Source organism: Puma concolor, chromosome B3, assembly GCF_028749965.1.
Source record: "Puma concolor isolate L17-30 chromosome B3, mPumCon1.1.hap2, whole genome shotgun sequence".
Lineage (NCBI taxonomy): Eukaryota > Metazoa > Chordata > Mammalia > Carnivora > Felidae > Puma > Puma concolor.
Genome location: NC_141672.1, coordinates 97,126,199 through 97,148,179, shown reverse-complemented (window position 1 = coordinate 97,148,179; position 21,981 = coordinate 97,126,199). Strand labels below are relative to the sequence as shown.

At 39.4% G+C, this 21,981-nt stretch overlaps 1 protein-coding gene across 5 annotated transcripts in view; it reads left to right on the top strand.

The window, feature by feature from the left end:
• MYO5A (myosin VA) overlaps positions 1 to 21,552 on the top strand; it is a 197,262-nt gene extending 175,710 nt beyond the window's left edge. For all 5 annotated transcript variants that reach the window (XM_086710706.1, XM_086710709.1, XM_086710708.1 and 2 more), the window contains 8 exons: positions 3,145 to 3,291; positions 5,359 to 5,513; positions 7,713 to 7,802; positions 9,368 to 9,518; positions 11,435 to 11,717; positions 13,415 to 13,589; positions 14,966 to 15,046; positions 15,325 to 21,552. In XM_086710706.1, the coding sequence (XP_086566832.1) occupies positions 3,145 to 3,291; positions 5,359 to 5,513; positions 7,713 to 7,802; positions 9,368 to 9,518; positions 11,435 to 11,717; positions 13,415 to 13,589; positions 14,966 to 15,046; positions 15,325 to 15,477 (1,235 nt within the window). In that variant the 3' untranslated portion in view covers positions 15,478 to 21,552. The remainder of the gene's footprint in view (positions 1 to 3,144; positions 3,292 to 5,358; positions 5,514 to 7,712; positions 7,803 to 9,367; positions 9,519 to 11,434; positions 11,718 to 13,414; positions 13,590 to 14,965; positions 15,047 to 15,324) is intronic.
• Positions 21,553 to 21,981: the final 429 nt, after the last annotated feature.

The following is a 21,981-nucleotide window of genomic DNA, read 5'->3' as shown; positions in this document are numbered from 1 at the left end:
TAAGTAGCATTTGAGAAACACTTCATAGATTAAACAAAGACATCATTTCTTCAGAAAAGTTATATTTCGAGTTAAATGATATGTATCTAAAGAATAAAACAAAATAGATGTGTGTGACTTGGACACGTGCTGAGTGCAGTGTCCCTCCCCCCCGCCCCAAATTAGAGAATAAAGGTAGCAAGCTCTTCTAATACTTTTCATATCTCCTAATCTCCCATTATACAGAAAATACAGGCAACTTTCTACAACAAAGCATCTTTTAAAAACTAAAAGTTTTCTTATATTTTTCTCTAAATATAATATACTTAAATTCTTCTGGTTTAAAATAGCAAGACTCTTGTCTCCTCCTATGGGCTACCCTTAATTAAGGAGACTTTTTTAGAAGCCAGTGTGGCTTTTTTTTAAAACGCCAACATATATAATTTGATATAGCTAAATTGAGAGTGTTTCAAAATTTGATGTGCTTTGTGCTGTATTTTAATCCAGTAGTGGGTGTTCCATCTCAATTTTCATGGAGTCAGGGAATTTATACCTAAAAGAATTCTGGAAATCAGTTAATTATTTCATGGGAGTAAAAAACGGAGGTCCAGAAACTAAGTGACTGCCAAGGTCTCGGCAATTAGTAGCCAAACTGAAACTAGAACCCAAGCTTTCCAGGAACACTTAACTCTCCCTTTGTGTCATATTTTCCAACACAACCTCTCTTCTTGTAGGAATTTATTTGACTGTCTCTATTAAGCCTGAAATCAAGATATTTCTGGTACCAAAGTGGGGAAAATTTAACTTTTAAAAAATTATGCAATTTCCTTTCCTTTTCCAGGACAAAAAGGTTCAGAATATTTTATCCCTCAAGTATAACGAATCTAGAAAATAGAAAATAGAGATCGCTTCAGGTCTTTCTAGAAGAAAGTCTGTATTAGATGAAACATTGGACCAAACAACCCCAAGATCTTTTGAGTCTTTGAAAACTGGGATGTCGTCCTGGCTTTATTCTTTGTGGCCTTATATTTTCCTGATGCTAGATAAAGCTTGACATTTTATTTTAATTAGAAGATAGCTTGCTAAATAAATCAAGTTTGTGTTGAGCTTACATCTATATTTTATCTATGCATTTTTATAAAGACTCAAATCTCTGAGGAGAATTCAAAGGCAGAGAGAAACTTTTAATGAAAATATGGCAAATTTTGTCTCTGACATTTTTGTACAGAACCAAAAATATCTTGGTTAGAGGTTTTGCAAAAGGAAAGTGAAGCTTTCTTTTAAAACATGAAATCTAATAAAAATATTTACTGTATTTCATAAATTCTGAGATATACAAATTTTTACATTTTAACATCTCAAATTTGGTTGCGTCTTTCAAAAATTGTTGATGGGTTGTAGTTTAATTGGCAGTGTTTTTCCTTCTTCAGTGTTATATAAAATAATGGTATATCTCATCATCAATGGATGAAATCAGTAGGTTTAAAACATTCTTTTTGGATTACATAGGGTCCAAATATGTACCTTTACTGATAAACATATAATATATTGAATCTGTTTCCTCTGTGTCCTCTCTCAGAATTGTTTCTATGCCTCAAAGCATCTAGTAACACAGATGGCAGGGGTTTTACTCTTTTGTACCTTACATGCAGCGTATGTATAAGCTGTGAAGCCCGCTGTATGCTGATCCTGAGTTCTTCATGGTGCTGTGTTTAAACTGACTCCAGAAGTAATTTGTGTAAAACTAAATAGCTTGAATCTCCTGTCTCCTGCATAGACACATACAGTTTACCATGCATATGAAACACTAGATATCCCAGTCCTGACTTGTCCAATCACGATATGATCACTCTTTAGATATCATAGTGGTGATGGACGGTGGTGATTGTCAGCGCTGGTAATCCCGGTGTGTGATGCTGCAGCATGAGGTGGACGGAGTGTCACTAGGCTGGCTCCCTGCCACTTAAGCCAGAACACTGGCAGGTACTGGTGTTCTCTGTGATAACCTTGTCCTGTGGAGCTGGCTTGCCAGAACTAACATAGGAAGTTGCCCAGGGTGACAGGGGAAGCTCTACTGATACCTTGTAGAATCAGCAGCATTAAATTTTCTAATGCTTCTGAGCTGCGTTTTTGACACCAGGTTCAACTCAATCTATGCCTAAAGAGATTTCTTAACTGCCCCCTCCCTATAGATAAAAGAAGAAAAACCTGCTTATTAGCACATACTTCCACAAACACCACCATGACTCTGTGTTTCCTTTTCTTCCCTTGCATTTCTCATTTAATTCTCAATTTTGAGATGAAATTGAAGACTTTTTTTTTTAATCCTTAGCATAATCCTTCTCTAGCACCTGCCATTAACAATAGTGACCATTTTTAACATCTAAAAGGGTTGTTAACCAGTGGTTATACTTTAAATGGTTACAACTTAAGACGTTTAGCACTTGATTACAAACAAGCAAAAACCAGAATAATATTTAGGAAATCATATTAAATAGAAGTGTTTTATCTGCTCATGATTTCTTTGGGGATGAGGGGTAGTAGGAAAAAGTTAGTGCTTTGCCTTATAAGGCCTTTGTGAAAAATGATACATTTCACATCAACTAGTGTGAACAAACACTATTCTGCCATTTATCTTGATGTGGTTTGAACTGATTGCAATTATACAGTGAAAGTAAGTGTTCTTTTTCTTTGATGACTGGATTCATAGAGCTAAATGTGACAGGGAATCTTTAATACTCTTGCTGCTTCTTCCTAGAATATTATATTTTTTCTTCTGTGATTAAAGCTTAAGTATAGTTAACCATTATGATGGTACTGATTAATTAACCAAGAAGTTAAACCACTTACTTCAGGGACATTTAATCTTACTACAAAGTAAATTTTATTACCAAAAAAAAAAAAAAAAATGTTTTTAAATCAAGTAAGGTTCTTTGATATTGATAGTAGCCAAGCATTAGTGGATGTTAGGGTGACATCACCATATAATTTTGCCAAGTGTCCACTCAATTTTAGCAGAAAAAGGTATTTAAAGAGGGAACAAGTAAGTGGCAAATATGACAAGCTTCTGTTGTTATAGAGTTCGTTTAAAATTATTGGGCTATGGAACCCTCTTATCTTTTCTACCTGGAAAATATTTTCTTCTCCTTTTTGTTTCTCATGAAGTGGGCCAAATGGAGAACATATCCCCAGGACAGATCATTGATGAACCCATCCGTCCGGTCAATATTCCTAGGAAAGAAAAGGATTTCCAAGGAATGCTGGAATACAAGAAGGAGGATGAGCAAAAGCTTGTTAAGAACCTGATTCTGGGCAAGTATTTTCTGCATGGGATAAAAGGTCTTTCTGGTACATGCGTCGGCAGTGGGAAAGACTAGTCACTAATGTTTGAAATATTCAACGCTGGTTTCTTTAGTCATCACTGCATACTGTGCGTGATCCTGCTGCAGCAGCATCCTGACCACGTCATGCTGCAGTCAACCTGCAGGGAGACTGGTCTGGAATCGACCTATCAGGATCCTTTGAGGCCCGGGCTTCTCAGCTCTGGCTGAAGATTAGATTATCTGGGGAAGCTTTTGAGAAGTATTAACGTACAGTCCCCACCACAGACTAATTACATCAAAATCTCTAGAGGGAAGAGCCTGACCATGTCTGGTATATGTTTTTCAATCTTTCAAAGGATTCTGAAGTGTAAGCCACAGTTGAACACCCACTGGTCTCAGCCACTGAACTTCCTGAATCTCATTTTTTCCTTGCTTCCTTTGACAACTAAATATGTCAAGAACAACAGTTTGGTAAAAGAGAAGAAACAAATTATTTTTGTTTCTTTAGGGAATTAGGGAAAAGATCCCAGCAATGGAAGGAGAGGACTGAACAAATGAAATGGACATGAAGGAAGCATTTCAGAGCAGCATAGGGTTAAGATTGTGTGTAAGCCCCCTGGCTCTGCAAGAAGACTCTTTAGGGGACAGTGGGAAGTGAGTAGGGAGTGCACACAGCCTGAAAGTTGTGAACTGAAAAAGGGAAAAAACCTCTCTTCTCAGCTTTTGCATAGCATTCCTCCCCACAGGTGTGGGGTGACAGTAATGTGATTGGCAATTATACTTGATTTAATGTTCCCAGGGTTCATGGCATGAGTGCTATATATAGGTGCAGAGGCACTTAAGTTTCAGCATGATCTTTATTTAGCAAAAATGTTTAGAAGCCACTGGTTTTTAAGCATAGAGTTAACAAAGATTCATCAGTTCAATAACATTTAGTGAGCTCCTACCACATGCTAAGTATTTTCTAGGTACTGGATACTGAACGAAAATAAAGTCCCTATTCTCATAGATCTTACATTGGGGGATGGTGGGGAACAGAGAAAAAATAGACATATAATGGGGAAAAGGATAAAGAGTAAAGGCAAATGTATTAGTTTATATAAGACTGTCCAGAAAGTTGTCTTCAATAAGGTGATCTTTGAACAGAGATCAAAGGAGGTAAGGAGGCAAATCATCCTGATATCTGAGGAAAGAACATTCCAGGCAGAAAATAGTAAGTACATAGTCCCTGGAGTGGTAGCATGCCTGGCATATTCAACCAACAACAAGGAGATTCATTGTGAGCTGGGGAAGGGAACAGGGCCAGATCACACTGACCATAGTGAAGATTTTTTGTTTTATAAATGGATGAGAAGTAACTTGGAAGATTTTCAGGACAAGAGTGACAGGATCTGACCTACATCTTTGTATAGAGTCACTCTGGTTGTTGTGTGAAAAATGTACTATTAGGGAGCAGCGGATGAATCAGGGAAACTAGTCTGGAAGCCATCACTACAGTCCAGGAGAAGAGCATAGTCTATTCTAGGATGGCCAGTAGAGTAAGTAATTGGATTCTGAATGGGTTTTCTAGGTAGAGCCAATAGGACTTATTACTGGATTAGATGTGTGGTGTGAGAAAACAATGAGTCAAAGATGCTGACTAAGCTCATGATTTGAGAAACCAGAAGTCTGGAACTGCCATTTAACTGAGAAGGGGACAGCTCCTGGGAGAGCAGGTTCCAAAGGGCTTGGTTTGGAATGGACTCAGTTCGATGTGCCTGAGCAGAGGTGTTAAGAAGGCAGTTGATACATTAAATTGGAATTCAAGGGAAAAGTCAGGGCAAGAGATATAAACTTGGGAGTTGTCATTATATAGACAACTAAGATTCATACGTCCCAACTAAGACTCAAAATTTCTCTACTTAATGAGCTATTAAAATGCTTCTTTTTTTAGTGTGACCTCTTAGCCCTGAATGATTGAATTCTTTCACAAGAACTGTGCTTTTGTATCTTACAAAACATTCCTCATGAAGACTTTCAGTGTTATATAAGATTATTTTTCCTCATTTCCTTTCAGAACTGAAGCCACGTGGTGTGGCAGTCAATTTGATTCCAGGGTTACCAGCGTATATCCTGTTTATGTGTGTTCGACATGCTGACTACCTGAATGATGATCAGAAAGTAAGGTCATTGCTAACATCAACAATTAACAGCATCAAAAAAGTATTAAAGGTCAGTTCATGTTCAACAAAATTCTCATAATTAATCTTAATGATGACAGAATCTGCCCCAAGTTACTTTTCCTTCCTTAAGCTGGAGCTAAGTTGCCAGATATGACACTTTGCAGTCTTCACTGATAACTTCCACTATAGGAAGCATTCTTTCTTGCAACACGTCTGTATGCCTTCTTTTACACTGGGGCTCAGGTTGAACAGTAATCAAAATTAATTTGATATAAATGTACCTAAGTGCAGAGTAAATTAAGTTTCTCCATAAATGGAAATAGTCTGCTTTGAGGTCTTAAAAGTAAATTAAAAATACTTAGTGTGATCCATATATCTAGGAAGTAATTTGCTCTAGTTAGAAAGGTATTAAATAAGTTCAATACCATATGTTTCATTCATATAAAAAGATGTCTGATAAAACATTATAATTTTTCTTCCAACTTTTCTTCCTCTTATTCTCCAACTCACCCCATAATTTTCCTTGTTACCTGAAATGCCTGGTTCCATGTGAGAAGCAACACATAGATACTAACAGAGAGGAAAGATTTGGAAACGGCAGCAGAATTATGTAATAGAGTAGAAAGCCCTACATAACTCAGTAGTCACTGAGTCACCTTGCATAATACTCCTCTTGCCTCTCTAGAAAAACAATGAACATTATACTTAGTTTTACCTCACGTGTTTCTATGAGGAGCTAAGAAAATGTTCTCCAAGCACTTTGCTTTCTGGTTATCTAACTGAAGTTAGATGAGAACTTTTAGGATGGAGATAAGTAGGTAGTTAACATGCCCAGTGGATGCTTTCAAATCTAAGATGTCTTTAATGCACTATTTTTTAAATTATGGTAAAATATATATAACATAAAATTTACCGCATAACCATTTTTCAGTGCTTAGTTCTGTGCCGTTAGCATATTCACATTGTTGTGCCAACCCTATCACTGTCCACCTCCAGAACTTTTTCATACCCCTACAACTGAAGTTCTGTCCCCATTGAACACACCCTCCCTGCAGTCCCTGCTAGTGAACCTTTGACAAATGCTGATTCTCCATCCCTGCTGTGCAGATATGCTATGCAGTTAGTTTTATGGTGGTTACTAAAACATGGGGTTTCTGAAGATTTAACGTTTAAAAATTGATGAATGTCTTCTGATATAACTCATTTCATTTTTGGTGTATTGATGCTATATTGCACTTAGCCTGCAAGTTTTACTAATTTGTAAGTCAGCTCCTGCAAAGACCACAAAACCAAAGCGTTTTCTCCCTCTCATCTTAATTGCAAGAAGACATTTTTCTAATTTAACTAATTTTTATATCAAATTGTTTGAAAATTAAAAAGGGATGGGTACTAGAATATAACACCCTTTCAATACCGTTTAAAATTGATGTGAGCTTGTCTCACATCCCAGTTTTGGATTGAAGTGTATTTGCCTTGAGTCCCTGTTTTGTTTTTTTTTTCAACGTTTATTTATTTTTGGGACAGAGAGAGACAGAGCATGAACGGGCGAGGGCCAGAGAGAGAGGGAGACACAGAATCGGAAACAGGCTCCAGGCTCTGAGCCATCAGCCCAGAGCCCGACGCGGGGCTCGAGCTCATGGACCGCGAGATCGTGACCTGGCTGAAGTCGGACGCTTAACCGACTGCGCCACCCAGGCGCCCCTTGAGTCCCTGTTTTGATTTAGCAACTGGTTGTTTGACATGTGCCCCAGTCCTGATGAAGAGCTATTCAGCTTCCCCTGTCTCCTTTTCTGCACAGGACTTCCTTCATCCCGTTTCTGATTCTCTGCTCAGGAATTGTATCTTACTGTTGACCTGATTTGTAACCTAATCCGGCTTTCAGCGTTTCATAGTCTGTGATTCCCTTTTATGCTTTTAGTCCTCTCTGATCCCCTTAGTAATCCTGAAGGAAGTGAGTTGGGGTAAGCTGTGGCTTGATGAATTTTTTTCTGCTGAAAGGGACCATTAAACTGACATCAACTGAGTGACTGGGCATCCTTTTCTAATGGCAAGAAACTAGATGCCAAGCAAAGTAACAACCAACCAACAAACTCGGTTGAAATTTTCTAGCAATGATGTAAGACTTTGCAATGTGATTTATTTTTGTAATTCTTTATAATTTAGCTGAGGCCTTCTGGTATCTGTTCAGTTTCCTTCAGGTTGTTATTTCCCTAAGGAAAAGTGAATTTAGCCTTTTTCTCTCTTTCAGAAAAGAGGTGATGATTTTGAAACCGTCTCCTTCTGGCTCTCTAACACATGCCGATTTTTGCACTGTTTGAAGCAGTACAGTGGAGAAGAGGTGAGAAAACCTTCATTAAAACACCAGTGTGATATACTTTGTGAACTTTTTAGGGAAAAATTGAAAAGCACAAAACGTTTAGCCATTAATTTAGAAGCCTGAGTTCAGAGGTGGCTTGGATGCTGTAGCTTTGTTTGATGTTCATTGTTTATGAAACAGTGATTTAGACAGTGACATAGTTTCTTCCCTCTGAGAGTTTGTATTTTGATGAAGCATAGCAGAAATAAAATGAGCATTTGTCGATGAATTGTTACCAGCAGTGAAACCTCTTGTCAGCATGTGGAAGTGGGCTTTTCAAGGACTGATATGAGAAATATAGAACTATTTAAAGAAATTCATCGATTTGGGCTTTCCAAATGCATGAAAGGTGATCAAGCTAAGGCATGTCTCTCTAGACTGGTCCCAAAACCTGTTTTGCTTTTATTTGTAGTGATATGTTCATCAGGTGTTTACTAGACTTCAAAACTAATATTTCAATACTGTAATCTATTAATAATTACTCTTTATTAAGGTCTGCTCAGTATATATCAGATAGTACTTACTCTATGTTACTTAATTCTTGCAACATCTCTGTAAGGTAGGGATTATAACCCAGTTTTACAGATGAGGAAACTGAAGTTCGATGAAGTTCATCATTTTGCCCAGGTTCTCTTAGCCATAAGGAGCAGTGCTAGAATTCTAGGTCTGCTCACCTCCAAGAGCCTGTGCCCCTAACCACTGCCCTCCATACCTCCACCTTGTGCTGGGAGAGCAGCCAGAGAAGCTGAGCCGTAGCATTTTCTGGGCACCAAGAGGCTAGCAGCAGGGGACTATCCCGGCAAATGACGGAAAATATCAATATGAGTAAGACGTGCTCCCTGAGTAGGTGGGACAGATAGACTAGAATCCCCCCGAGGGGCCATTAACTGTCCTGTCAGTCCCCACTTCTGACCATGTTGTTAGGTAGTTTTAGGGAGGCACATGCTTGATTATGTGCAGAATCCATCAAACAGGCAATTGCCTTTTGTCAGGCAACGTCTGACAAAAGTACCTGCCTGTACAGTTGGCTTCCCATTTTAGCTCATACCACCAAAAGATTCCATTCTAAGCTTGGATTGAAAATCATGTATAGTTACAATGAAATATAATGAAGGGAAATTTTTTTTTTATTCACCAATCTCTGTAGAAGCCAGTCTAGTTTAAGATGATGTATGCCCTTCAGGTACAATATTTATAAATAGGAAGTTAAGAGATTAGTGCTTTAGATAATTTACTGTTTGGCAGTAAACCTGCTGCTTCATAAGTGAAAACACTCATTAATTTTTATTTTTAAACTAAGTTCCCCCATCTTGTTTCACTGAATGCTAGCTTGCCAACTTTAGATACAATTCAAAAGCTAGTAAGAAGTGGAAGGGGAATATGATGGAAACAAACACCAGCATTTGAGAATGACTGTCTGGCATTCAAGAGCAGAGCAGACAGGAAACTCTTCAGAGGAAAGACAGCAGGAGACGTCTGATCAAACGAGGGAGTTAGAAGAGAGCTTTTATTTCACAGGTGTCAGTAACTCTGCTTTATGGCTCTAGGGCTTTATGAAACACAACACGTCTCGCCAGAATGAACACTGCCTCACCAACTTTGACCTGGCTGAGTACCGGCAGGTGCTAAGTGACTTAGCCATTCAGATCTACCAGCAGCTCGTGCGGGTGTTAGAGAACATCCTTCAGCCAATGATCGGTAAGGCGAGAGCATTGCTGACATCGAGGTCTGTCTACCTCATGTGCCCACCAGTGGCATTTGTTTCTTCATACAAAGAACATAAAGTAGTAAGACCCAGTCCTGAAATTAGCTGAGGAATCCCAGAACCCCAGCCGTGACTAACTGGGATACATCAGAATCACTGCTTCCATATGATCGAAATGGCAGTATCTAGTTAATCTCCCCACTGTGTGAGTCCTCTCCCTTAAGACCGGGTTATGCTATATACCCATCAATATACCTCATATCTTGTCCAGTTTTCAAAAATTAAAACTTTAAACTCTGGTCCAGGACACTGCTACACTGAGCCTCCTCAGGGCCCATCTAAGACTAAGGAGGCTGGGGAGAGTTTGCACTTTGCCTATTAGGCTACAGTAAAAGGGCTGCGGGGTACCACAGCAACAAGAATAGGTGTCAGACACTCCACGGTGGGTTGTTCATCTTGTGGCCCCTACGGAATTGTTAAAGGCAATTTGGTTTAAAGTAGCATTTTCTCAGTGGATGAGTGACTGGGGTGTGCACGTGTGTGTGTTTCTATATATGTGTATTCAGCTAGGTGTGTGAGTCCACATACTTCTCTTTTATATGCGTATGCTCACTCTGAGTGTGTATTTATGTACTATACTACCTCTATTCCTTCGGAATGGGTAGCATTCATGAAATAGGAATTAGGAGGCATATATAAATTGCAGGATGCTAGTTTTGAATGCATTGAATTAAATTTGTATTAAGTTATCAAACTCTGTTATCTTCAGGCAAATCAGCAACACCTTCTTAAGGCTACTCCCAGCTACACTTTCTTTTCCTACCTGTGTGTTTCCCACATTTCCACAACTTCTTCATTGCCTTTAGTATTCTGTCTTCCATCATAGGCCCACAATTAACCAACTAGAAACCAAAAAGGCTGAGGAGGCCATGGGAGATAGCAGTGATTTCTTCACGGGACAACTTCAATCATCAGTTCTTCAGTTGTCCCCTAAAGGTTGTGTTCAAAGCGACCTAGGTCAACTACAATGTAAGAGGTGACACGGACACAGAGGTCAACTTCAGCCAATATTTCTTCTATTTTTGCCTATTTTTATTGGCTAAATAAGAAGTTTACCTCCAAGATGCCCCCCTTTAAACTGCTTTCCCCATCTCCCAGTGATGTGATAATAACCACCAGTGTTTTGTGTCATTGTCAGGTGCTATGGAAGCCACGTTTAGCACTGTGAGATGTAAATGAATAGGAGATGTAAAAACTGAATCGGGAATGGCCCCTGCTGTCAAGGCGCTGTCAGTCCAAGCGGTGGTCATCCCACAACCATCCTCGAGGGGGCATAAGCCAAGCACTGTGAGGGCACAGTGGAGGGAGCAGCAGTGCCCCAGATTCGAGAAAACTGAGTTCTGGGAGGCTGAGGCTAACCCCGGGGCCTCTCTGCCACTGTGGAAAGTTCAGGGCAAGGAATGGCCCAGTTCTTCAGCCCCACACGACCATCCCCTCTCAAGGCTTCTTCACAACCACTGCCCAATCTCCTCTTGTACTTGCTACTTAATTTGTTTGCCTGTGGGGTTCAGATATCCCTGGAGAATATCTTATCTTCTCCCTAACTGCTACATCTTTCTCAAAAACCCTCCCAAGATATCACACACTTGTGTTGTTATAAGGTTGCTGCTTCCTATATTTGAAAATACACCATTACGATTTCTTAGTTTCATGGTAAATTTTCGCATTTAAGAATTATTCCTTCATTAAAGTTTAAAATCTGGAAGCCCTCTTTTTGGGAAGTTCCTTCTCCCTCTGTTTTGATACTCAGATGATCTTCCTCAATTGAATGTGTGAGAGCATGTGTGAGCATGCGTGTATGCACGTGGAACACGCATCTTCTCTTCTAACACTTGAACTACTCCCGCAGTCTCTGGCATGCTGGAGCATGAAACCATTCAGGGCGTGTCTGGGGTGAAGCCCACAGGGCTAAGAAAGCGAACCTCCAGCATCGCTGACGAGGGCACCTATACACTGGACTCCATCCTCCGGCAGCTCAACTCCTTCCATTCAGTCATGTGTCAGCACGGCATGGACCCTGAACTGATCAAGCAGGTGGTCAAACAGATGTTCTACATTGTTGGGGCCATCACCCTGAACAACCTCCTTCTGCGGAAGGACATGTGCTCCTGGAGTAAAGGCATGCAGATCAGGTGAGTGAACACCAAAGCTGATGGCTTGTTTGAGGTCAGTGCACCCAGTGTCTGCTACTGCCAGCCAGGCAGCACGGGAGGACCGGACATGGAGCTGCTTTCTCTTGGCTGGCTGGGCTTCTCCACTTTCATTCATTACCGCTCCTGACTGTGCCTTTCAGCAGGCTCTACCCACCACTAGTTGGGAACCCCGCTCCACTGTGACGCTAATTTGTTTGAGGGAATGGAGAGAAGATGATGCAAAATTCTTACAGTTGAGATAGCCGTTTGCATGTGTTTTAATTGTACATAACAAAATAGCTAATTCTTTATAATGAAGATTTCTGATGCTTGACTTCTCTTAGAAAGTTATTTTGGGGGCGCCTGGGTGGCGCAGTCGGTTAAGCGTCCGACTTCAGCCAGGTCGCGATCTCACGGTCCGTGAGTTTGAGCCCCGCGTCGGGCTCTGGGCTGATGGCTCAGAGCCTGGAGCCTGTTTCCGATTCTGTGTCTCCCTCTCTCTCTGCTCCTCCCCCGTTCATGCTCTGTCTCTCTCTGTCCCAAAAATAAATAAAACGTTGAAAAAAAAAAAAATTTAAAAAAAAAAAAAAAAAAAAGTTATTTTGACAAAACACCTTTTTGTACCATGGTAACAAGAACGTGTCTAATAGATCTGTTACTAACTTCAAATATGCCCCTCATCTCTTAAGAAAATGTGCACTCAGTTTTATGCCCAACTACTCCACCACATAACCTCATACTCATAATAGAATTGATTTTTTTTTTGCAAATCATTTATTTTAAAATAGAATATTTGCCAAGAGAGGAAAAAAGGATTTCTCTTACAAAAGTTAATCTCAGGAAACCTTGGCATTCTTTTCAAATTTTCTATTCTGACGCACAGCCATTGTAGTTAATGTTAGAAAGATAATGCCTCCCACTCAAGTAGTAGGATTTATTTCTCTGTAAGCTTTGTTTATACATGTGAAGCACCATCGTAATAACATGCGGTCTCCTATTTGCCTGATTGTGCAGTGCTGCTCATGCGTCCCTTTAGCATTTTAGTATGAAAACCACTGTCACTTGGTTGACCACCTCTTGTAACCTTGGCGTCTGTGCAGTTTCCATGTCTCTCTCCATATTTGGAGTCTTCGTCTCTTCCAGCGGCCCCCACTTACCCTGCTGTCCTTCCATCCCTGAGCTTCCTCAGGCCACTACCCTATCACCCAGGCTCTTCCCTAAACAGAGCTGGAGCACAAGGTCTGTGTGGAAGGATCTTGTTTTTCTTGACTAACTTGGAATTTAACCTGTAATAAAGAGGAATGGATACTCAGAGGTTATTGATTCTACCCTCTGAAATTGTAAGAGAAGCTAGAAAGTGTTTTCCGGTCAGCTGTTTAATAAGGACACAGCCATATTGTGTGTTCTATTTTGTCTTTCAGCAAGTCATATTTCATAACTTTTGCTGTAATGGCTATATTTCTACCTTCCATTGAAGTTAATTATATTCTCTAGTCACTTACTCTTATATAATTATGATTATAAACCTTATGGCTATAATAAAATTTTAAGCACTGGTAAGATTTAAGAAAATTGAACAAAAATACTGGCTGTCATTTTAACTGAAATTCCTGACAAAGCCATACATAAAAAATTAAGACATTTATGATAACATTCGGTGAATTTGCATTCTCTCCCTCTCTGTTTTTTTGGCACAGGTACAATGTCAGTCAACTGGAAGAGTGGCTGCGTGACAAGAATCTGATGAACAGTGGGGCTAAAGAAACCCTGGAACCTCTCATTCAGGCTGCGCAGCTTTTGCAAGTGAAAAAGAAGACAGATGATGATGCAGAAGCCATCTGTTCCATGTGCAGTGCTTTAACTACTGCCCAGGTAAAACACTTTGCCCTGCTGTGCGGTAAGGTAGCACTCCTCACGGGTGCTGCTCAGGGAAGTGAGGAGGTCTCCTAGCCATTGCTCTGGTCTCTGAGCTGACTTCATATGTGTCAGAGAAGACATATACCTATACAGGTCTTAAAGGAGACTTTACTAGCAACTCAGTCATCCACAGTCAACATTTAATAAATATTTATTTATTTTTTAATGTTTATTTATTTATTCTGAGGGAGAGAGAGAGAGAGAGAGAGAGAGAGAATCCCAAGCAGGCTTCACACTGTCAGCACAGAGCCCGAGACAGGGCTCATGAACCGTGAGATCATGACCTAAGTCAAAAATCAAGAGTTGATGCTTAACTGACTGAGCCACCCAGGCGCCTCTCAGTAAATATTTATTCAGTGTGTATAGTGTTCTGCATAATGTCCCAGGCACTGAGATACAACCAAGAACAAAACAATGTCCCTGCTCTCATGGGATGTACATTGTCTGCATTCTATGGAACCTGTATTCCAAAAAGTAATTTTCCATACTATTTGATAATTGAATGATATTTTAGACTTCTCTATTTTAAGACAGATTATTCTTATTCCTTTATTTCAATAAATGACTAATTGAGCTCCTATCTTGAGGTACCATACCTGTTGCTGGGGGAGATGCTTCAAAAAATAAGAAACAATCCTTGGCTAAAAAGAATTTCCAGTTTAGTAGACAAGGCAGATGTACCTAACTGATTCTACTATAAGAGGTTCTAGCAAGTTCTATAGTAAGATGTCTAAAGGAAGTGCCAAGGGGCAGTCCCTGTGTTCGAGGAAGGCTCCATTAAGCTGGGTATTGAATTTAAGGAAGTGAGAAGGACATTTGAGGACAGTGGCAACAGCACGAGGCAAGAAATAGGCATAAACCTTACCCATTTTTCTTTTGCCAGTTATTTCTATGCTGACTCTTGGGCTTTCTTAATGTTCTTTACGCATCTCATAACGTAGACATCTTCACAAACTATACATAGAATATGTATAGAAAGCAGCTAGATGGAAACTAGGGACACTGTTAAAAGTTGACATTTGGGTAGACTGGGAAGATTGAGTGAGACACTTTTCCTTTTCATGTTGTGTTCTTTTGTATAGTTTGATTGTTTTTCCAGATTTATATTTCTTCTTAAAAGTACAGATAATACATTAATACATTCTTATTTTAAAAATTCACATAGTAAAGGTAAATGTGCCCTTTAGACTAGCTCCCTCTTCCCTCATCCCAACCCAGCCCTGAGTAGAATTATAAACTGTATGCACAGATCCTTTTAGTTTCCCAGATTATCAGCACCCAGTGTATATTTGGTTATATGCTGAAAACTTTGATCATTTCATTTCTCACAGATTGTCAAAGTGTTGAATTTGTATACTCCAGTTAATGAGTTTGAAGAAAGAGTCTCTGTATCATTTATTCGTACTATACAGGTAAGATCTCCCAGGCTTTCTTTTCCTTTGATTCACCAATACAGTCTTTTGAATGGAAATTGACAGTTTATTGAAGGAAAGTGTGGTTTTGTTATTGTATTATCTCATTCTGACAGTGCATTAACTTTTGGTAACAGATTATTAGAAAAAATGCAGTGATTTTAAAACAAATATAAACATTCTTTAGCAGTTGAAGACTTTTTGGTAGATTTTTGGTGGGAAAAAAATATTTGTAGATTCAAAGAACTGATGTTCTGTTTTTTGTTTTTAAATCTCAGATGCGTTTACGAGACAGGAAAGACTCTCCTCAGCTGCTCATGGATGCTAAACACATCTTTCCTGTCACCTTTCCTTTTAATCCATCCTCCCTCGCACTAGAAACCATCCAAATTCCAGCCAGCCTGGGCCTGGGATTCATATCACGGGTCTGAAAGTGATGTGATGTCAAGGCAAACAGTGACAGTAAATTTCTTGCCTGAAATAAGAACCCATTATTTCCAGTGAGCTACTGAAAATATGCTCTAAAGAGAAAGTACTGAGTATCTTTCAAACAAGAGGTTATTAACTGGAAATCTCCCTAAATACTTTCATCACCTTGGAAAGACAGATAGGCTTCTTTGTACTGTGTTACCTTTAATTCATAGCAACACTCACCCTTGATCAGTTAGGTATCCTGAGTTACATGCAGGTAAATGGCAGACAGAAGGGGGAAAAGTGTCTCCAGCTGCCAGCATTTATTTTCAATCCTTAGCACTGCATCCTAATGGTATGGTAAAAATGTAAATTCCAGCTATGAGCTGTTGTTAGGAAGGCACCAACAAAGAACCTCCTCTGTGTGAACCAGAAGAATTGAAAGAAAAATTGCCATTGAGTACATATCATATCAGTTCAGGAATCAATTATGTTGATATTGTCAAACTGGATCAAAGAAATAAACTGGCAATATGTAAAGTAATTGGTCAAGTAACTTCCTTATATGTGTCACTCTGATATAGAGATATTAAGAGAATGTTGGTTTGCCATATAGCATAGAAGTCCATTTGTACTGTAGTTTACTGAGCATTTTAAATTGCTGCTACATACTGTATACTTTAACATGTAAGCGATATTCTTATTAGGCACTACAACAGTAAGCTTCTCTTTTATCAACTCTGTTTACAATTCAATCAGACCATTTTAACTGGATTATGTGCAAATATATACAGATTCCCCTGCACGAGTAGCGGACACTGGGAAGTCATGTAGTAATATGACAAAATGTTTGACATTTAGGGATAGGATTAGACAAAGTGGCTATTGTTGATGTCGTTATTTATTCAGAATGTATTACATTGATGTGCTCATTAATTTTCCCTGGGTGGATATCACATCAGGGTACAGTGTTCTGTGAAGTGACTTATTTTTAGTTCCCAGATCAGATTCCTACACTGCATATTTTCAACCCAGCCAGGTTTTCTTTCTTCTTAATTTATTAAGAATTAATCTCAGTCACTATCTAGAGAAGAGTGTCAGCATAGTCATGGTTCGGGTCTTGAAACCTTGATTATCCTATAAATTATGCAAAACAAGGTATATAATAAATACTATGATTCCATTTTTTTAGGCTTTGCAACTTCTATAAATGTTCTCAGTACCACTAGATACTTTAAAGAGCATAATACTAGAAATACTTTAAGACTTATATAAGAAGACTGCTGAATTTTAGAGGATTTGTTTCAGTAAGAGCCAGATCCTATAAGTTTCATTCTGAAATTCTAATTAAACATATTCTCAGTTTTTCCTGGACATCCTATACAGTAAATCTTTCAGGTTGTGCAAAAGCAAATTCTTAGTTTTCATTAGAAACTCTGGTTCTGAATTACAATCATAGATTTATATAACTTAACTGTTAGATGGTCTATGAAAAATGACATCTTATTAATACATGTGCAATATTAATGGAAGTCAAACAGTTTCAAATCAATGATAAAGATTGTTATTAAAAGATAAATACTGTCTGTTAACTTATTTGGGCCTCACATTCCTCATTTATACAGTAAGAGAGTTGGATCCTTCCACATCTAAAATTCTCTCCTTTTGGCTCTTAGGTCCTAGAAAAACTAGATACAGTTACTCAGTGAGTTCACCCTCTAATTGAAAGATCACTGTTTGGTGCCTGTTAATTCTAGGGGATTAATAAAATGTAAAGCCACAAGTTGGTGTAGCTATAACCTTTCCTAAATGTACATGATTTACATACATGCTTTTAGAAAGTGAATTAGTTTTAGTAATTTTTATTGAATCATGTACTGCCATATTCAGTTTGGATACATTTATTTATTTGCAAAACCAGCCAAAAACACTACTGATCCAATCAGGTTCTCTTAGTTTTCCCCAACTGTCAATGTGGTTTTCAGTGAACAATGAACTCTTACCTCTTGGTTAGTACTGAATGTGCCAGAGTACTGACTCATTGCACAGGGGAAACGCCAAAAAAATGTCATGATGATGCAGGCTGTCCACCTCAGACCTGGAAATCCTCCTGGGCCCTTTCCCAGCTTAGTCCCTGTGTAATGTGCATGCCCTGAATCTTGTCAGGTCTTCAAGAGCATGCTGTAGCTCCTACTGCCGTTGCAGCCCTTTATCTGAGCCCAGACGGCTCATATCCTCAAACATCTCTCTCTTGTCTCCTGCCTTTGTGCTGGAAAGTGCTGAAGCCTCCGTTCCACACCTGGGCCAGAATCTCTCCTGTTCAGTGATGGCCACGCAAAGACTCTACTATTCCAGGCTCCAGCTTCCTCCAAGGCCTACCCAGAACCCGAGATGGGGATCTGAATCAACTTCTCTTAGCGACATAAAGATCTTTAGTCATTACAAGACTACAACCTTACAACCAGGGAACCCCAAGACCTGATAAATGACTCCGTGTGCTACTTTCTTGAGGATGCAACAGTTATTTGTTTACTAGGGGTTTCCTTGAGCCCCTCTTAGGACAGCCCACCCTCTCTCCAACCACATTTCCTCACCCAACTTCAAACATCCCTTCCCCAGCCTTCCAGCCGCGCATTCCATTGTTCACTCTTTCCCCTCCCTCAGCTGGACCATACACCACTTGCCTGTCTGCTCACCTGCTCTGACTGTGCTGAAGGCAGTAGAGTCAGTCCTCAATTGCCCCCCTGGCCTGACTTCAGGCCGATCTTTGCACAACTTCTTGTTCTCGCTTCTCAGCAGTACATTCTTTAACATTATCACTAATTTGCTTTTTCATAATTCCCTTGTGACACACAGTAGGGATTCACAGAAAAATCTTGAAAGAACACAGTCCTATCTTCGTAGCCCCTTCTCAATAGTCTCCTCACTCACCTTACCTATAGACCTAGCTCATACCTTGGAATGCAAGGCTGAAAAATTAGGAGCAGTTTTCCTTGTAGCTTTCCTTGGCTTAAGGCTTTGGTCTGCCTGACCTGAGCGTTACTATAAAGAAGAGGGAAAATAAGATCCATAAAGTGATTCCTTTGGAAGTTTTGAAAAATATCCATGTACCTGACACTTCTTTTGTCAAGTGCAAAAGTACAAAAAGATACATTCCAAAGCCCACCAAAAGGAAATTTGAGGATCCTGGTCAGTTTGTATGATTTGCTTTATCCCCTTTGGCTCTTTCTGGGTGAGTAATTATGCATAACACAGATCAGATCTTTTAATACCATGTGAGGGAGGCTATGAAAATATTGGGAATTTCAGTGTAGTGATTGTTTTAAGAAATTACTATCCTGGTAACCCTAGGTCAAGGGGTACCTGTCCTGTCCTGAGAAATCCTCACATAATATTCATGCACCAACCTGCCCTCCCCACCCCACCTTGTCTGTCTGTCCCTCTCTCTCTCTCTCTCTCTCTCTCTCTCTCTCTTTTTCTCTCTCTCCCCTCCCCACCCCACCCCCCCCACACACAGTTACCAGAATGTAGAGTTCCCCAGGAGGCATAATCAAGGATCCTCTGGGTAACTGCAATTGTTTAGAATAAAATAGAAAGCAAAACTTAGCATGTGACCCTTAGATTCTCCTGCTGAAAGTAGTGCAGAACAGGACATTGTATCTGGCTATGCTTTTCTTCAGCGCACTTCCTCTGTTACCTCATTGTGTCCTCACAACAGCACTGGAAGGCAGAAAGGGTAGCTACTATAGTCACTTGCTGATGCTACACAAAGAGGTCAGTGACTTGCTGAGGTCACACAGCCCTCCTGCCATGCCGCTTTCCTGAATGTAGCAGTGTCAGTGTGGCAGGTGGGAGCAGGAAAGTAAAAGATCTTGAGGTGACATTTGGTTTCTCCTGGTACCCATGGGGTACCCTGGGTCAACAAGAGGTGGTTTTTTTTTTTTTTCTTATCAAAATTGGCAACAGGCATACGGGAACTGAGCAAGCGCCAAGGACCAGGTTGTCTGTGCTAATGAGATGAAGTGCCCAGAGCCTGGTGGCTTTCTTTTTGTCAGTTACCTTCTATAACTAGGTGTGATTTTTGTAATGAGTCAGCGCTCCCTTGAAATGTGCAACACCTGTGCTTAGGTCTTTAATTAGTGGCAGGCTGTCTCAAACTGACTGGAAGCAGTGAAAGCCTCCCAAAAGTTCAGAGGAAAGTCAGTCTCCACACACACACTCCTCAGAGCCAGCACAAGAGCCACCAGACGAGCTATGCAGCCGGCCGTCAAGCCCCTGGGTACCTTCTGAGGCCTGTCTGTGGGCAAGCCGTATCCACGTCCATGTGTTTGGACATTTTGGTGTGTGCATGCTGCCGGTGTTTACTTTGGAGCTAGGAGGTACGCTATGTGCATGCGTGTCAGAGAGGCTGTGTGTATTGCTGTGGCCTCCGTTCATGGTTAAGTGCGTTGTAATTTCTTCTCAGGGCGTGCTGTGAGGACCGCCTTAACCCCTGCTCCCTTCCCTCCGAGAGCTGCCTTAAGTTCTCTGGAACTTTTCCTCTGTAAGGGACCGACGTACCTGGAGAGGATATCTTACCGTGTTTCTCAAGGTTTTGTGAGGGTTTTGGTTGGGTGTGGCCTCCAACCGCTAATTCCTTTTCTTCCTGCATGACTCTCCCCTCCTGTTACTTCTCCTTCCTTTTCTTTTCTGTTATTTCCAAACAGGTGTTGGAACTCAGGCAGCACCAGTCTCAGAGCCAGTGAATGTGGGCTGAGACAGTGTTCCTGAGTTTGGGGGGCTTGGTGTCACAAGTAAGCAAATGAACATATGGAAGAAATAGATCAGTTCGCTTCTTGGTAATGCTTAAATGGCTTGTTTTCCCCAGATCTTTTCTTGATACAGGTAAAGGGTACAGCTGTAACACCTTCCATGGACATGCTTGAAAAATTTTTTTAAAGAACCCTGTACTATATGTAAAAGTTTGAATGAAAATAGGGAAGAGTGCTGTAAGTTCTATTCCATTGTATTACCCTAAATTAAATCAACCTGGAGTTACAGTAGACTTCTCAACAGATCAGGAACTGAAAAGTAATCTGTAAAATACCTGCCAAAATGCATTTTATACATTTTTTAATTTTATAATTTGGTCTAGTGAAAATGTTCATTAGCTTAACTTAATGAGTGTCATTAGCTTCCTAAAATGACTGAAAACGATTAACATTTCCTTAGTATTGTGATATAGCTTGAAATATTTGAAAGAAAAATGTTTCTTGCGTGGAAACTGGTACGTATAATTTAATGCTTGGTAGGTCAGTACATTTTCATGCATTTTTCAGTCAATAGTTTCAGATATCTTATTGGTACCACATGTTATAAAACTGTAGCCTATATTTCAGGCTCTCTAAATCACTTGAGCCATTTAATATTTTTCAACAAATGGTGAATTTTCCTTTAAATGTGGATATGTATGTTGTAATTTATGATTCCTAGTTATGTATTTTTGTGGACTCTTGGAGTAATGTTCACTTTTTTGTGTCCTTGGAAAATTTAAATTGCTCTAACAGTGTTACACCAGAATGAGCTCATGACATTTAACATATTGTATTTTAATTATTAACTTTAATTATTAATTTGCTGTGAAATGGATATGCCTTTTAACTACAATGAAAACGAACATTGAAGTTTTTCAAATATTTTTCCTTGTTGGGTCTGTAAAAGGAATTCTATTTTGATCTACATAGAAAAACATGATATGGTTAATCTTTGAAAAGTTCTTAGGTAAAATACTCATCCATTAGAAAGGAAGCAGAAATACTGAGAAGTGAAAGGCACTATCAACCACCTCTGGTTTTAAACTGAAACCATCCAAGCATATCCCACATGGAATTTTTAAAAATAAGTTAACAATTCACCTCATATCAGCAAAAGCCTTTGAAACCTGGGTTTTCACTAGATATCACCTAGTGATAAGATGAAAACCAAAACAATATCAGATTGACATTTACGCTCTAAATTTGTAGTTGTCTAATGTTGTCCTTAGTAAATGTGCGTCACTAACGCTGTATTCTCCTAGCTATTATAGAAAATTGTTTAAATAAAGATATGGAAATAAAGGATTTTTGTTAGTGTCTTATAAATAAACTCACAGCACATGGAACATGAGATACACACCAATGGAGAGCACATTCTGGGCTGTTAAACACACCTTTAATATTTAAGAGGATAGAAATCATATAATGTCTGCACTCAGATGATATTAGGATTAAACTAGGTATCAATGATGGAAAAATAGCTGGAAAATCCCTAAATACTTGAAGATTAAACAACATGCTTCTAATACATGGAACAAAGGAGAAATCTCCAGAGAATTTTTAAAATATTTGAACTAAATGAAAATGAAAATATAACATCAAAATTTGTCCAGTGCAGTGAAAGCAGTGCTCAGTGGGAAATTTATAGCATTGAATGCATGCATTAGAAAAGAAGAAAGACCCATACATAATCAATCATTAAAGCTTCTAGTTTAGGAAGCTTAAAAAAGG